General features: G+C 36.4%; 2 protein-coding genes across 2 annotated transcripts; one reads left to right on the forward strand and one right to left on the reverse strand.

Annotated features, from left to right (window-relative positions):
• Positions 1-377: 377 nt before the first annotated feature.
• On the forward strand, positions 378-10,358 carry ahsa1a (AHA1, activator of heat shock protein ATPase homolog 1a). The gene is made up of 9 exons (XM_062440284.1): positions 378-546; positions 5,196-5,386; positions 6,190-6,272; positions 6,378-6,495; positions 7,251-7,342; positions 7,915-8,043; positions 8,130-8,231; positions 8,392-8,443; positions 9,151-10,358. The coding sequence occupies exons 1-9, from the start codon at positions 467-469 to the stop codon at positions 9,321-9,323; spliced, it is 1,020 nt and encodes a 339-aa protein (XP_062296268.1). The 5' UTR covers positions 378-466; the 3' UTR covers positions 9,324-10,358.
• An 846-nt stretch (positions 10,359-11,204) lies between these two features.
• Positions 11,205-15,733, reverse strand: LOC134001395 (dr1-associated corepressor). Its single transcript, XM_062440988.1, has 6 exons — positions 15,692-15,733; positions 14,869-14,941; positions 13,328-13,421; positions 13,017-13,133; positions 12,566-12,665; positions 11,205-11,231 (listed from the first exon to the last, which is right to left on the reverse strand). The coding sequence occupies exons 1-6, from the start codon at positions 15,731-15,733 to the stop codon at positions 11,205-11,207; spliced, it is 453 nt and encodes a 150-aa protein (XP_062296972.1).
• Between the last annotated feature and the right edge of the window lie 2,112 nt (positions 15,734-17,845).

Here is a 17,845-nt window from a genome sequence, read left to right on the forward strand (position 1 = left end):
TATTTTTTATCTTGTGACCTTATTCATCTCCATGGTTTTATCCTGTTGTGCAGCACTTTGGAAAACCTTGGGTTTGTTAAAATCGTGCTATATAAATAAAATGGATTGGATTGAACTTTTAAGAAGGACTTGAAAAACTGTGAATTTATCCTTTAAGATAAAAAAAAGAAAAGAAAACCACATCACAACCACACCAAATCTCTTTTAAAAGTTTTTCTCTTCTTTCTTGATGCGGAACTACTCTTCAGATGAACACTTCCGGTAAGGACTTTTCTTTTTTCTTTTTTTCTTAACCTCGATAGTTCCGTTTCCATCTATTGTCCTTCGTCGGACCTTAATCGGAGGAGCACCGCTACAGAGAGCCAGCAGAGGCTTCTAGAAACAACGTGCACCGGGACCGACAGCGGCCAAAAACCTCTTCTGCTATCTTTACACTATATCTCTTCAGTGAGAGGAAAACAAAAACATGGCTAAATGGGGAGAAGGAGACCCTCGCTGGATCGTAGAGGAGCGAGCAGACGCGACTAATGTCAACAACTGGCACTGGTGAGAAATATAATGAGAGAGGAAAAGAGGAGGATGAGCTAAGTGGCTAATGCTAACGTCACATTGAGCTCGTATTTATGTCAAAGTAAAAGCATTTATTATTAAATAAGTGGGTGTTTTAACATGTGTACAGGTCAGGTAAGGTGATTGGATTGTTAATAGGAAGCTAACATTTTTAGTATTGTTGCTGTAAAGTGTTATAGTTTTAGGTTTCAAGCTAATGGGCTAATTTAGCTTCCCATGCTTATGTTGAGGTTACTATTATAAAGCCAGTGTGTGGTGGTCAAAAGCTTCGTTACACACTACTGCACGTGTGTTTCTGAATATGTGTAATATCTATTATAGTAGAGTTTAAAGCCATAGTTGATGCACCATAACAGAACACGTGAGAGGCTCATAATTATATATACAGTATATGAATGGATTCAGGGGCTTTGTAGTTGCTTCTATGGTTAAGTGAGTGTAATGTAGTAATAAATTAGGTTATACTTCTTAATATTGCAGCACACATCCCATAAGAAACTCTCCATGGTGACCTTATTCATCTCCATGGTTACACACTAATGTGGTTTGATGTAAAACATTATATTTATTGAAAGTTTTTCAAAAATAAGTAAGCGTACATCACATACATACACCATATCAACATATACAAACTGATCCAAACATTACAAAGAACATCTTCTCAGACAAGTACAATTATAGATGTGAAGAACAATTAGTCAACAGTGTCGTTACACACTACTACACATGTGTTTTTGTGTAATAACAAGCTGAATATGTGTAATACTTCCTCCAGTAGAGTTTAAAGCCATAGTTATTGCACCATAACAGAACACGTGAGAGGCTCATAATTATATATGTATATATATGTGAATGGATTCAGGGGTTTGTAGTTGTTTTCTATGGTTTAGTGAGTGTAATGTAGTAAACATGGAGGTGATACTTATTAATATTGCAGCACAAATCCCATAAGAAACTCTCTATGGGTTGTTGTTATTATTAATCTCCATGGTTACACACTAATGTGGTTTGAAGTAAAACAGTATTCAGTATATTTAGTTTAGTTTAGTTTGCACAAGTTTAAATGTACATAAAAATAAAGACAGATAATATAGAGTGTGTGTAGGGAGAAGCAGTAAACCGGTGTTAAAGCCTCCACCTAAAAAAAATGATTACAGAAAATAATACGACCACATAAAAATGAGAGTAAATAAATATAAATAAGTGTGAGGGTGTGTCTGCGAGATATTTATATTTATATTTATATTATTTATATTCATATCTTATATTTCCTCATCTGATAGCAGCTGAATGGTTGCGCTCCGCTCTAAAGAGACGCTAGATTGTAACGTGTGATAAATCCCCATCAGATTAATGTACTTAAAGGGCGAGGTTCACCATTTTTCAGGAGTCCAAATTAACATTGAAACATGTGTTTTTCTTGCTGTAATCATTCCTTCTGTTCATACTGACCATTAGAAGATTCCTTCATAACACACTTATAATGGAAAGTGATGGAGGATAAAAAACACAGTCCTCCGTCTGTGTAAAAAACTTGTATTTAAAAGTTTATCTGAAGCTAATATAAAGCTTCAGTCGTCCAAATGAGTCAAATCAAGTAAGATATCTTTCAACATTACAGTCTTTTTAGTACCAAAGTCCCTCTTTTTGTTACTATACTTCCACCACAGCTCAACAGGGAAACACAAAGAGGGAATCTGATGCTAAAAAGACTGTAAATGTGTCAGATATCACTTGATGTGACTAACTCAGACTGCTGAAGCTGAATATTATCTCCAGACAAACTTTATACAAACACTTTTATATTGAACAAGTACTCTGCCTTTTGTCCCCCATCTCTTACATTATAAGTACATTATGAAGGATCTTCTAATGCTCAGTATGAACAGGATGAATGAAAAACCTTTCTCATTGATCAAAGGGAACCTGACTGTAGTTTTAGCACAAGCTTGAAACTCGGTGGCCCAACTACAACTGTCCCTGTGTGATCTTTTTGTTATGCAACTGTTTTAAATCAGAATCAGTTTCATTTGCCAAGTAGTTAATAAGATTACATACGAGGCATTTGACTTGGTGTCATGGTGTCTTAACAGTCAGAGTATACAGATTAAAAAATATATACACAAAAGAAAGACATCCTGCAACAAGGAAAGACTTTAAGATACGAGAAAAATGTAAGATATAGACTATAAAATAAAAATATAAATAACATTATAGCGAGAGAAGCAGCTACAGATTAAAACATTAAATATTAAATAGAGTAGAATGGGATGAATGTGCAGAGTATTGGCCATGAAGTAAATCATTTATAATAAGTAATACAGTAGCGTTAATGTAACTCACTGTGTAGTTTCCAAAAAAGTTCATAGTTTAACCAAAATATAAAGTACAGCTTTAGTACCTCCAATAATAGCCGGCCGGTGATACGGACGAGTGTTTCTGGACCAACACTTGTTGCTGCCACTCAAAATAACCTCCGTCCATCGAGGGATCTGCTGCTGCTGCTGCTTCTGGAAATCTGGAAGACACTTCAGAGATAAAGCTGTTCAGAGTCACTTTGGAGAGAGAAAACAAACTGCTGTACATGTTTAATCACATTTAGAGTTAGTACAGTCATATAAGTTCTTTAATAGTGTCTCACAGTATTATTCAGTGTGTTGTAGCTACTGCAAAGAGACTTAAAACCTGCCTGAGAAAGGTAATTAATGCGATATGACGCCTTCAGGGCTGCGATTTAATCACATGATTAGTTTTAGATTAATCCGATTGGTTGTTTGGTCCAGAAAATGTCAGAAAAGTGTCCCAAAGCTGAAGATGATGTTCTCAAATGTCTTTTTCAGTCTCAACCAACAGTCAAACATACAAATATATAGAGTTTACCGTCATAAAAAATCAAAGAAAGCAGAAAATATTCACATTTAAAGGAGATGGTCTTTATCTTTCTTGATTTTTTTTTATATTTAGTGGCATCTAGCAGAGAGATTGCATATAGCTATTAACTAGATTAGCCTTCAGGAGGATCTACAGTTGTTGTGAAAGGCCAAGAAAACGTTAAACCGCCCTCTCTAGAGTCTGTTTTTGGATTGTCTGTTCTGGGCTACTGTAGAAATATGACAGGCTCCGTGGAAGAGGACCCGCTCCCTCTGTAGATATAAAAGATAAAATAAGAGATATTCCTTCATTAGTCCCACAGTGGGGAGAGTGGGGAGCAAAAATAGAAAGAGCATCAATAGAAAGAATAAAGAACAATGAATAATAAGTAAGTACACAAGCAATAAAACAAACAATAGCAGTAAAAAATATAGTAAAATAGTGAAAGGCTCATTTTAAGGTAAAATGTATGTAAAACACAATGATTCACATTTTCAGGCGATTAAACACTAATTAAAACTTACTTATGGCTGTTATATTCAATTTTCAAAGTCGGTATAGATGCCACTAATTTCTACGTACTGCACCTTTAAATAATGAGTCCAAACTCTTAATTAATTATCATAAAAGTTAGCAGTTAATTTAATAGTTAGTAATTATTCAATGTTTGAGTGTAATTTTTTTTATTGGGTTATTGTGTCACAGTGTAATAACGACAGCTGCCACACATTTACACAATCAGCTTTTTCCTGTGAGAGAAATAAATCATTGAGAAATAAATCAGGAACTTTGTACAAAGCTTAAAATAAAGTTAAAAATCTACTCCGACGTTTGCTCAAGAGTGACGTTTTTTTTTTTTATTGATTAACTTGTTTGAAGTCCGATTATAATGTTAGTTTAAGGATTGTTTGCTTAGAGAGTAGTGATTCATTTACAGTTTTTCCTCTTTTAATTATAACTGTCATATATGAAACTTTTTTTTTTTACTCTTATTTTGTTAGATTTTAACTCGTGTCGAGACTTCATGTCCCAAAATCTGCCTGTGAGCAAAACCTCCACTCTTTCTCGTTGCTATGATGTTGTTGCTGTCGCCTGTAAATAAACAAATACAGAAATAGCCTTATATAAAAAAGCCGTAGCTGCTAACAAATGCTTTTAAACTCTGACATTATAAAAGCAGACATGATGTTAGTTCATTGTTATAAGATAGATTATCCATCTCCACTATCTAATAGAAACCCAGAAGGGAAATATAAAGCAGTTTAATATCAAATACAGGCTGTTAAAATCAAATATACTTACTTACTTACAAAATACTCAGTTTAACTTCTGAGTGAACTGTGAAGATGCAGTTTTTGGTAATAAGACGAATCCTGCAAGAATATTCCCTTCAAATAAATGCATTTAAAAGTAGACGTTAAAGCTTCTATTCAGCTTTAGAAGTCTGAGTTAGTCATAACAAAGTGGATATCTGACACATTTACAGTCTTTACAGCATCAAATTTCCTCTTTTTGTGTTTCCTTGTTGAGCTGTGGTGGAAGTATAGTAACAAAAAGAGGGAGTATGGCATTAAAACGGCTGTAATGATGAAAGATATCTAGTTTATTTGACTCATTTGGACGACTGAAGCTTCATATTAACTTCTTAACTAAACTTATAAATACATTTTTGCACAGAAGCAGGACTTTGGATTTTGTCCCCTGTAGCATTTAGTGGAAATAAACCTATCAAACCATCATTAAATATCTTTCAGGACCGAACGGGATGCGACAACCTGGTCGTCGGACAAGTTAAAAGCTCTGCTGCTCGGTCTGAGCGTGGAGAACGAGGAGGGGAGCTGCGAGGTCACGGAGGTCAGCAAGGTGGAAGGAGAGGCTTCCATCAACAACCGGAAAGGAAAACTTATTTTCTTTTATGAATGGAACCTAAAAGCAGCTTGGACCGGTACGTAAAGAGATCGACTTTACCATCGGTTTGGTTGAAGTTTATATTCTTGAATCAGTCATTTACCTGTAATGAGATGTGTTGTTATAGCTGATTAATTACAGTAGAAATCAACCTCATTACTGACTTATAGCTGATTTACTTTCTCACAATAACAAGTATATTTTAAAATAGAAAAGATATAAAGAAGGCGTCAGTGCTTTGTAATAATAAATAATAATTATAACCTTTTTAAGAAGAAGAAATGCAGCTTAAAGTGCTTTAAAACTAAAGAAATTACTAGTACTTCACTTTAAAAGGAGTTTAACCCTTTCATACTGTTCATATTCTGACTCATAATTAGTCTCTACACCAATTCACATTCATAAATTCCCCATTAGTCATGTAATGTTTGATTAATCTTATGGAAAAACTACATTCACAATCATTATTTTATGATTCAGGTGAACATTTTGTAGAATATGATGAATACAGTATATTTAAATGCTGATTTGAGTCATCATTGTACATTTTCGTATATAAAAATATGTATTAGCTAAACACACACACAAAAAAGATGCATTTTATCTCCATTTCTATATACTGTGGGTCACATTAGAAAAGTAGAAATGTGAATATGGTGTTTTTACAGCTCTTAAATGTTCAAAAAAATTTATCAAATTTGACCCTGAACATTATGTATGAAAGGAAAAAGAAACAGGAGAGTAGTCGATAATCATTATTAGATTATTACTATTAAATAATCAGAAAAGAAAGAGGTTGTGAATCTCTGCTGACGTCTTTTATTCTCTTCATTTTAACAGCAATGTCTAAAGCAGGAATCAAATATCAAGGAACAATCGAAGTCCCGAACCTGTCTGACGAGAACGACATGGAGGATCTCGATGTAAGTTTTCACTTTTCAAACTTAGTGTTAGATTATTTTTTAACTGGCTGATCATCTGTGTAGGAACGACGTGTAACGGCTTGTCTGTGTTTTTTTTTAATGCAGATCGGCGTATCGCTGAACAAAGACGAACCTGAGACGCCACTGACCAACCTGATGAGGACAAAAGGAGCCGAGAAGATCCGCGAAGCTCTTGGAAGCTACGTCGGCTACTTAAAATCAGGCGAGTGAAAGAGATCAATCCACCAATTAAAAGATAAAACACAGGAGCTGATTGACAGTAAAAAAATAAAAACCTGTAATTTAAATGAAGAGAAAAAGGTGATGAGTCAGTTTAAATGGTTATACTTTGACCTGGATGGTAAATTAATGAGACTATAATATAAATGAGATTATAAAGTCAATTTGCACAGCTGACATTTTGAGTTGTGAAAGCAGAAGAAACACAGGAGTAGATAACATTTAAATGATGATTCTACCTGCTGTGAAAAAGCTCAATAAAAGACGACAGAAGTTAAATTATCCAGAAACTACAGAACAAACTCTTTTTAGATAGCAGAGTTTGTTGAATCAATTTGTGTTTAAGTGTAATTTCTTTTTATTGTGCTGTTCTCTAAACATCTTATTAGATATCTCTGTAGTTTAAGGTTTAAAGGAAAGAGTCGTAATTTGTCAGGAGCCCAAATTACCACTGAAACATGTTAACCTCGCTGTAATCATTCCTCCTGTTTATACTGAATATTAGAAGATCCTTTCACAAAGCACTTAGAGTGTAAATAATATATAAAACTTGACTAAATCCACAGTTATCAAGGCACAAAAATGCTCCAAAAACTACTGAAAATACTTAAGTTTGTATTCATTCTTGTAGGGATCCACACTTATAATTTAATCTCCACAATTACTGGAGTTCAGTAATGAAGGAAAAAGTAGTTTTTAAATCTCATGTTTTGTGTGTTTTTTGTTCTTTAATCACAGAGTTCACTCAGGGGATGATCCTGCCGACAGCTAACGGTGTGGCGAAGGTTCAGTCCACATCACAGTCCAAAGCCAAGCTGAATAAAACTCAGGTTGGTTCTGCAGACATTCAGACAAAGACTCCTGTTATTATTATTCAATGTTGATGATTATAAAGGAGGTTTACATCTGAAGTTATAAGATATTGCTCAGGAGGGTTTTTTCCTAATGTTTTAATATTTAACATGTTACTGAATACATATATTGCTGTTTTTAATTCTTTAAAATCAATATTTTTGTTAATATTTAGTAAATAAATCATCATGTGGGCTTATTTGGAGCACACATGGGCTTAAATGGAGTCACAGTATCAATTAAACCCACTTTATTCATCAGATATCTTTATTTTATATTCCAAAATCTACATGAACTAATGAATACATTTAAAATGAGAGATAAATGTTGCTTTATAAGAAATGATCTCCCTTATAAATCATGTCAGTATCCATGAAAAACAGCTGGACTTAGATTTTGGTGCTTAATGGGAACATTTACCCTAACAGCTGGAAACATTGGTTATTGAACAACCAATCTGTAACTTTACATTTCCATAGCAACCTTCCCAACCCTATCAGTGTTTGAGTGTTATATTAATCCGTCCCTTTTCCCTTCTTTCTTTGATCAGATTTCCTCCTCAACCAGTTCAGCCGCTCCCATCAACACCGGCGTTAAGATTCCCACCTGTAAATTCAGCATTAGGGAAAAGTTCCTCACCTCGCCGGCCGACCTCTTCAGGGTGTTTCTCAACCAGGAGGTGAGCTCCGAGTCCGACTCTGTTCTGTGAGACAAACACTTAAGAGAGATTCTGACTGTCTCACGTTGTTCTTGTTCCTGTTTCAGATGATCCAGGCGTTCACACACGCTCCAGCGATGGTTGAGGGAGAGAAGGGCGGAAAGTTTCGTCTGCTAGATGGAAATGTTTTCGGTGAATTCTCGGAGCTGGTGAGTCTGACTGTCGACCGTGTCTGAATCAGCTGTTTAAAACCTGATGTGTTGATGTTTACTTCGGAGGTTATTTAGTATTCAGTTTTTACGTCGTGCTTTAATAAATGAACAGATTCTCTCTCAACGATGAATCCTTTTCAACGTCTTCTGCTTCCAGATTCCTGATGAGAAAATAGTCATGAAGTGGAGGTATAACAACTGGCCCTGTGGTATGTACATTTATGTGTTTTCACTATATTTTAAGTTTAAAAAAGACGTTTTCAAACACAAAGTGTGAGCGAAGAAATATTTATACATCTGAAACAATAATTAAAACATGAGTTGAAACTTTTTTTTAGTATTTGTCAGATGTTAAAATAATTTAATCCGTTTTTTAAATGAAAACATTGATTTTTTGTTTATTTGTTAGATAAAATATACAATTATAAGATGCTTTATTATGTGCTAGTTTAAGATGTGAATACAATACATATATGTTCTGTTATTTAGGGGAAATTATTGGTGTATTAATTCATGAAAAATAAGATAAATGGACTAAACTTCATGATTGTGGTTTCTTATATAAATTATAACACTTTAGATTTCATTGCTTGAAGCAGTGATTAGTGATTTCCTCCAATCCGACTTTATTCGTTAAGCATTTTAAAACAACCACAGTTTGACCAAAGTGCTGCACAGAAGAATAAATAAAAGACATAACAGCTCACACGAGGCATAAAATACAAATAAAATCAATTAAAAGTAATCAAACATGAATAAAAATAACAGCCATACAATTAAAAACAATCAAATTAAATAAATAAAGTCAATGAATGCAGAGAAGAAGAGATTTAAAAACAGACAGAAGAAGCCTCTCTTGCCTGTCTCTGTATTATTTCAGCTATTAATCGTTATGTGACTCTTCCTCTTTCTCCAGAGCACTACGCGACAATCACCATGACTTTCATGGACCGGAGCAGCGAGACGGAGCTGAAGGTGGATTGTCGAGGCGTCCCTGAAAACGAGGAGGAGCGGACAAAAGAAGGCTGGAAGAGATACTACTTTGAAGCTATTAAACAGACATTTGGCTACGGAGCGCGGCTCTTCTGAAGAAGACGTTGTACTGTAAAACGCTGTTTTCATTTTCTGAGGTTTTTTTTTTTTTTTTTCTCTCGGATTTTTAATCTTCTTGTCCTTCGATCTCTCTGGCACAAGATACTTCAGTGTAAACTCATAGCACGAGTTAAAAGGAAAGAAATGAAATAGGCGAGGTTGACATGTCACCTGTCTGTGTTCCTGTACATGTTTTAATTTCTGGTTTAAATATTTAAATCTAGACTCCCCCCCCCCCCCCCCCCCCTTCCTATTCCTCCTTCTTCAGTATTTGGGTCAGTTGTTCAAAGTAGCATGGATGGACTGTGCCTTTGAGACTCTGGATGGAAATTGGAATAAAGCAAAGAAGAATATAATGAACCACTAATGCAAATTGGCCTCCGATTTAATATAAATCACTGGTTAAAAGTCAAAAATAAACGTTGATTTTCTTTTTTTATTTGGAGAAAATGAAATGCTATATTATGTTGCTTTTTTGGAAATGAATGTTTATTTTTTACTTTATTTTACTTCTTTTCAAGTGTAACTGTAGTGAAGATGCATGATTCATTCATTTCAACCCTGCCGGACCGAGGAAACGACTGCTGGATCTGAACTTTCTCCTGGCAAAGTCCGACACTTTTATCGCTTTAAGCAGTGCTGTACTTTTTCAGTTTGTTTCCGTTAAGACTTGATTTCGTGCACATTAGCGAGCTCGGCGAAAGGTGCAGAGAGAAGGGCAGATCGTCTGGGACCTTCAGCAGGAAACGTTATAAATGTTTGTCACAGTGTTGGAAAACAGGAAAGAAAAAAAAACAAGTTTTAAGTCTTTATGCAGGTAGCTAGCATAGCAACTAAAGAGACGCTATATTTGGCTTCAAAATGTACATTTACAGTTTTAAAAAAAAAGAAAGAAAAAAAGGCTTTCAGAACAAACTGCATCTATTTATTTCATCCCATTCACGATGTAAAAAGATTAAACAAATCCCTGTTATGCTCTTTGATTTGTTTTTATTTATGTGAGCACATCTTTTAATTACTTCGCATTAAATTTGTCACTCGGAAGAAGGTGAAATTATTTTATTTATTTACATTTTTCTTTTAATGAAGTTCCACATGCAGAAATGTTTTTTTTCTTTAAAATGTTAATTTACAAGTGCTTTTAAAAAATTAAACCACTCAAAAAGGAGAAACCACAAAAGGAAACCCTCAGCAGAATAAGCACTTTAAAGATCGCTGCGGGGGGGAATTTAACACCTTATTTCTTTTATCTTTAGAGGGAAAAAACTAATCTCATCAAGTTTGGAAACAGAACTCACTGATATCACTGAGCTGTAGTCTGAACACAGTTTAAAACAAGATGCTCAGTGTCTAAAATGGTTAGAAAAAGTTATATTCCAACAGAGAACGTGTAGAAATGTGTCAGTATTTTACATTACGGTAATATAAGTAGATTATAACATCACATATTTCATCCAAATACAAAGGAAAAAAAAGCTTCAAGCGTCTTCTACAAATAAAGTTAAACAAAAAAAAACTTTCTTAAGTGCAAATTTACACATTTCAGTCACAGACAAATATATTTACAATCTTCTAAAGAAAAGAAAAAAGACAATACTTCATTACAGAAGGGCACAAATTAAATTAGAAGAAAGAAAAATCACAGCACAACATCTGTATTTAACCGGGAGGCAAAAGTCTAAAAATATATAAACATAACTTAAATCTTTTTTCTTTTCAAATAAACAACTTTTACTTAAATGTCAGCGGTTATTTCACAGTATTAAACATCTCATTGTGACCTGGACGAGCACAGCTTATAAAAAAAGAAAGAAAAGAAAAGGGGGGAGACAAAAAAAAAGAGAAATCTGATATGATGAAATAATATAACGTGAAGAATCATAAGCAGATGTAGAGCGCCGACTCCTGGAAGAAAGAAGAGGAAGTTACGCAGTGATCCTTCCAAAATAAAACTCATATCCAGCTCGTATTTCCATGAAAATCTGAGAGAAGTATTTATGGCCTTTTATGACATCTTAGTTTCCGTGTGTGTGTGTGTGTGTGTGTGTGTGTGTGTGTGTGTGTGAGAGAGATGCACATTATGGCCTCATGGGGTCACTGTTGCAGCTTGAAGCTTTTTAAAAAGGAGTCAGCTTAAATCAGCAGCACAGATGAAAGGTGCTGAAGTGCTGCTAAACAAAAAAGCATCTAACCCAAGGGTGTCAAACATAAGGCCCGTGAGCCAGAACCGGCCCGCCATGGAGTCCAATTCGGCCCACTGGATAACTCTGCAAAGTATGAAAATTGCACTTCTATATTCTCGCTTATTATTGCATGCCATTCAGATTAAAGGCCTCTGATCTGCTCGTGAACGTCCAGCTTTAGATGACTGACCTGCAGTGTGATTCAGATTTAAAAGGACAAGTTTGCCTCAATGGGCTTGGACACATTATTATCAGTATTTCTTAACAGGGTAACCCCAAAATTGACACACCTGGCTGCAAAACATCTGTGCATGTTTGGGATGACTTATCTTTATAAAAGAAGCTTTTTCTATGATCAATAGAAGAGCATCAATAAAAGACATCTGTTTTGTGAATAGATGGTTTATTATAGTAAATAACGATTTTACTGGTCTGGCCCCATTGAGATAGAACAGGGCTGTATGTGGCCCTTGAACTAAAATAAGTTCCACACCCCCGATCTAACCCTTTTATATCTAAGACTCTGCATGAAAGGGAGCTAAAAAAATAACCACAAGCCACAGCAGATCCTCTTAATATCTTACTGTCAATGCAAATACATGACATTAACTTCTTTTTTTGGACTGAGTGCAGTAGAGGAACATGAGTTTAAAGATAAGGCTGCAATTTTCTATATTTTTAACTCATCCTACTAACAAGTATTGTGTGTTTATTCAAAGCCTGATATATCTTATTCCTCTATATATCGTCATATTGCACAGAGCCACACCTCCACAGACTAATAACAGCAATCATGTTTTCACTGAGCATGTGCAGAAACTGAAATTATTTGAGAAATTTAGTAGAAACTAACTTGACTGCAACCTTTGTGCAAAGTGCAGCGATGTGGCTCATTAATATGTGTGAAGGTTTACGGCACAGAGGAAGAAGATATATTCGACTTTAGATAAACACACAATACTTATATAGTAGATAAATTCATTGTTGGTTTGGTTCTAAACATGAGATCCGTTGACTATAATAAGTAGTAAATAAGTAAGTGCAGAAAGTACGTACACTGGAGCTGGAGTCGTTGTCGAGTGAGTCGAGGCTCTGCCGCGGCGCCTTTTCTCCAACGTCAGGTGCTTTCTTGATAGGAATTTCTCGACGCTTGGTCCTAAAAAAAGAACGACACGTAAAATACATATTAGAGCTGAAACCATGAAAAAGATTAATGGGATAGTCGATCAATGGAGAATCATTGTTTCAGTCATTTTAAGATAAAATAAATGTTTCTGTTGTTTGAGCTTCTCTGAGGATTTCTCTGTTTTATAAGACAGTTAAATGAATCAATGAATCAAACCAACAATGAAACCAATAATTAACTCATTGAATAAAACTAGTAATTTGAAGACTCCTCCTTCCTTTAATGCATCTGAAAGTGCTAAAAAAAAACAGCTATTCTGAAAAGATGATCACTGAGATTAAATTCTTCAATCACTTAATGAAAAAATGTGTCAGTCTCTACCTGTACAACGGCCACATACTCATGCCTCTGTTGTCCTTCTGGGCTGCCGTAGCCGCGGTTCGCTCCACTGTGTCTTTGAGAAAGTGGAAGAGCTTCTCTGCCTCTATGCACTGCTTCCTAAACATAAAAAACATAATAAACCTGTTGTTTAGTTATTCATGCACAGGTTTTGTCTTATCTCCTTTAACCAGGCAGTGAACGCATCACAACAACTTTCACTATAATCTGTAGTAACTGTCAGTCAGCTGTAATATGTTCAGTTCTACATTACGGGACGGTTATCAGTGATACCTGCGTGAAGTCGTACTCACATGTGTGTGATAGATACGACGGTGCTGAGCTTCGCCTGAGTTATCAGGCAGGTTTTGGTGAGCAGAGACTTCAGGAACATCTCCACCGCTCGCGCTGATCTCTGCAGTTCAGGACGCTTCACATCATGCTACACCACACATTTAAAACTTTAAACACATTTCTACGTGTCTGCTCTGATATTGACTAGGGCTGCATATCGGTACTAGATAAAGGTATCAACCAAAATAAGTGTGTGTGTCGTCTGCTGTGAGCCACACGCTGGCGCTGAAGGAGATGGAGGAGGAAGAGGCTGCAGCAGACAGACCGATGAAGGAGGAAGAGGCTGCAGCAGACAGACAGATGAAGGAGGAAGAGGCTGCAGCAGACAGACAGATGGAGGAGGAAGAGGCTGCAGCAGACAGACAGATGAAGGAGGAAGAGGCTGCAGCAGACAGGCTGATGGAGGCGGAGTGATGAGACTGCATCAGACAGACAGATGAAGGAGGAAGAGGCTGCAGCAGACAGACAGATGAAGGAGGAAGAGGCTGCAGCAGACAGACAGATGAAGGAGGAAGAGGCTGCAGCAGACAGACAGATGAAGGAGGAAGAGGCTGCATCAGACAGACAGATGAAGGAGGAAGAGGCTGCAGCAGACAGACAGATGAAGGAGGAAGAGGCTGCAGCAGACAGACAGATGGAGGAGGAAGAGGCTGCGGCAGACAGACAGACAGATGGAGGAGGAAGAGGCTGCAGCAGACACACAGATGGAGGAGGAAGAGGCTGCAGCAGACAGACAGATGGAGGAGGAAGAGGCTGCAGCAGACAGACAGATGGAAGAGGAAGAGGCTGCAGCAGACAGACAGATGGAGGAGGAAGAGGCTGCAGCAGACAGACAGATGGAGGAGGAAGAGGCTGCAGCAGACAGACAGATGAAGGAGGAAGAGGCTGCAGCAGACAGACAGATGAAGGAGGAAGAGGATGCAGAGATGGAGGAGGAAAAGGCTGCAGCAGACAGACAGATGGAGGAGGAAGAGGCTGCAGCAGACAGACAGATGAAGGAGGAAGAGGCTGCAGCAGACAGGCTGATGGAGGAGGAAGAGGTTGCAGCAGACAGACAGATGGAGGAAGAAGAGGCTGCAGCAGACAGACAGATGGAAGAGGAAGAGGCTGCAGCAGACAGACAGATGGAGGAGGAAGAGGCTGCAGCAGACAGACAGATGAAGGAGGAAGAGGCTGCAGCATACAGACAGATGGAGGAGGAAGAGGCTGCAGCAGACAGACAGATGAAGGAGGAAGATACTGCGGCAGACAGACAGACAGATGGAGGCGGAAGAGGCTGCAGCAGACAGACCGATGAAGGAGGAAGAGGCTGCAGCAGACAGACCGATGAAGGAGGAAGAGGCTGCAGCAGACAGACAGATGGAGGAGGAAGAGGCTGCAGCAGACAGGCTGATGGAGGAGGAAGAGGCTGCAGCAGACAGACAGATGAAGAGGCTGCAGCAGACAGACAGATGGAGGAAGAGGGATGAGTCTGCATCAGCGTGATGCGTTCAAAGGATACAGATGATCACAGGAACAGCCTTCGCAATCCTCCCCACCTCCGCGTCCTTCTGCATGATCTTCTTGATGCGACTCTGCCAAAAAGAATTCACCACAAAAAAAACCAGCCACAGTTCAAGTTAAGACGCTGCGTTCAGGTGCTCCTCGTACACCCCAGAACCAGAGCTGCTGTTTTATTTAAAAGGTTAAAACATGAACCACCTTTAGTCTAATCTTTGATAGCTTTTGACACCTTAAAATAGAAAGCACTGTCCCATAACTAAAACACCTGACAACCATGTATTTTTGTCGATTATTTTAAATTAATCGACTAATCATGGCAGCTCTTAAAGAGGTAGTTTTATTGTTCCAACTTGGGAGAAATTCAAATTGACACAGCAGTAGCAGTGTAAGGGTGAAAATACTATATACAGTAAACAATCTCTGCAATATATAAATGTGCAATATGCAGAAGAGACTGAGATTATGTACATGTGTGCAATGTTTCTGGGATTTACAGCTTTTATGTGCACAGTCTAACATATGTGTATCAGATTTTGATTAATTTACTCGCTAAATTGTGTTTTTAATGCTGTGCACAACATCAGTTTTGCCATAAATTGTTGGCTCAGCTTCCCTGCTGTCTACACTGTCAATTCCACATGTTTAATCCAGTTATTTAACCCACAGTAGTGCTATTTACCGCCCTGTCAGAGCAGCAGTGGAGATTTCCGACGGGCTCCTGAAGGCATCAGACTCTCCACATGCTACCACTTTTAGCTTTTAGTTTGCTTTTATCTGACTTTTAAACAGCTTAACGTAAACAGACTGCAGTATTTACTCACAGGAAGGAACCGTGCATTATATTTTCTCTTCTGTCCGGGCATGTTAGTCGCTTTAATCCGCAAAGCTCGGTCACATTGTTCATGTTTTTGCTGCAAAACGCCGCTGAGTCCATTTGTTAACGTTCAGCAGGAAGAAAACCCCCCCAAAAAAAACCTGGAAGAAAAAAAAACACACCTGAGGTCAACCACGTGACCCCCCGCCATGACGTCACGACCCCGGCCAGGTAGATAACAACATTAATGAATGATGGAAAGTTTATTAAGTTATTAGGTTATTAAAATCTATTCAGGTTGACCTTTAGTTGTTTATATTCTTTCTTTATATTGTAATTATTTTATCTTTTAATTATGAACTGGAATGACTGGTTGCTTGTTTATTCTTTTGTATATTTTATTATATATTATGTTCAATAAAGAATAAAGGATTTTTTTTAATGAATAATTCAAAATAACAAGTCCTGTTTTGAGGAATGTCATTGCTTTTGGTATTATATTTTATTTTATTTTATTTTATTCTATTTCATATCATTTTAATTGTATTATGTGTTAATATCAGTAATATAATTTGCTATCTGCAAATTGATTAACTGTCCCACATTTCAGACCACATTTTTCTAAAGTGGGCCAATGAGAAATTGATTGAATTAAAAAATATATATAATTTCATCATATTATAATATATTTTTCAGGCATGAATATATCATAAAAACTGTCAGTGTAACTTCACTTATGACATATTTATATATCCTTAACTTTAAATTACTTTAAGTCCTTTGTCAGTTCTTATTTTATGGTAAAATGATTAATATAAATACATTTTTATTTGTATTTTTCATTCGTCAAAAATATGCAATACGTCTCAAATGTTTAATATGAAAGATTATTATAAGACTTTTCCTAAAAATTCAGTAAAATAACAATAAAAATACTACTTAAAATGTCTTTAAAATCAAGGAGTAAAATCACCAGCAATGAGAAAACACTGATACTGATGCGATCCAGCCGTCGTCGCTGACCTTTGACCTGACTTCACAGCAGGTATATGTCCTATTTTAAGACTATTATTATATATTATAATCATTTTCTGTTAATAGAGTAATTGTTGCATCTCTAATATCCATCAAACTGATTATACTCATAAGAAAAATTTGACTTTTTACTCAAAATCACGATAAAACTTGACTCAGACTTTATACTTTATTCCATTTATTTTAAAGGTTGATTTATTTAAAGTTAATTTTTTACTTGTGTTCATTCATGTTAATCATCCAATGTCATGTTGAATGTCATTAAAGTGTCTGGAAGTGAACTTGAAGTGCTTTTTATATTATTAATATATCATCTCTGTTTGGAAGACTGCGGCTAATGACTACAAAGGTCAGAGATAAGGTTGATAAGTGTTATACGACACTATTGAAGCTTCGACTCTGTGGGACAACCTGCTCATTTTTATCTCATTCACTTGATTTTCCTTTTGGGAGAAAGTCGGCACCATGTTGTCGTCCTGTGTGCTGTTTGCAGTGTGTTTGTTTGCAGCGTGTCGTGTAGACGGTAGGTGTTTATTTCATTTCCTGTCTGTGTTTACTGAACTACAACTAAACTAAAAACAACATCATATCTTCTTCATTGTGGATTTAAACCAAATCTTTGCACGATAGCTGCAAGAAAATGTGAATGTATGTGTTTGTTTCTTGTCTCTCTGTTGCAGGTTTCACAATAACAGAAGAAGGAGAAATATTAAACCAGGTAGAGTTTCAACACTGAACAACCTGCAGGATTTTTTTCTTTTCTTACTGCATATTCATGTTTAGTTTATTATGAGGCAGATATTTAGATTTTTGTTCAACATCAGACCTGTTCATCGACCTCAGAGACAGAAAACAAGTCAGTAAAAGATGCAGCTGATTGTATTTGCTCATATTATAATTCAAATATGTGGATTAATTCATTTAAAGGAGCAATGCAGACATTTAATACCACTTAACAGCTGCTAACTCCAAATTAAAGGTTAATAAATACACTTTTTTTCCAATATGCAGATATTCTTTATGTCACTGTCACATGCATGGAAACTATTTTTTCATGGTTTTTGGTTGAAATTGAGCAGAAAATCATCTTCTGTGACTTAGTGGGAACAAATGCAGCAACATATCT

This window comes from Scomber scombrus, chromosome 19 (genome assembly GCF_963691925.1).
Source record: "Scomber scombrus chromosome 19, fScoSco1.1, whole genome shotgun sequence".
In the NCBI taxonomy this organism is placed as follows: Eukaryota; Metazoa; Chordata; class Actinopteri; order Scombriformes; family Scombridae; genus Scomber; species Scomber scombrus.

Coding starts and splice junctions, on each gene's coding strand:
- ahsa1a (XM_062440284.1), top strand. CDS start 467: ATGGCTAAATGGGGAGAAGGAGACCCTCGCTGGATCGTAGAGGAGCGA. Junction 5,387..6,189: donor CCTAAAAGCAGCTTGGACCG/GTACGTAAAGAG, acceptor TCATTTTAACAG/CAATGTCTAAAGCAGGAATC. Junction 8,232..8,391: donor TCGGTGAATTCTCGGAGCTG/GTGAGTCTGACT, acceptor TTCTGCTTCCAG/ATTCCTGATGAGAAAATAGT.
- LOC134001395 (XM_062440988.1), bottom strand. CDS start 15,733: ATGCCCGGACAGAAGAGAAAATATAATGCACGGTTCCTTCCT. Junction 14,942..15,691: donor ATAATGCACGGTTCCTTCCT/GTGAGTAAATAC, acceptor TCTTTTTGGCAG/AGTCGCATCAAGAAGATCAT. Junction 13,134..13,327: donor GTCGTATCTATCACACACAT/GTGAGTACGACT, acceptor TTTTATGTTTAG/GAAGCAGTGCATAGAGGCAG.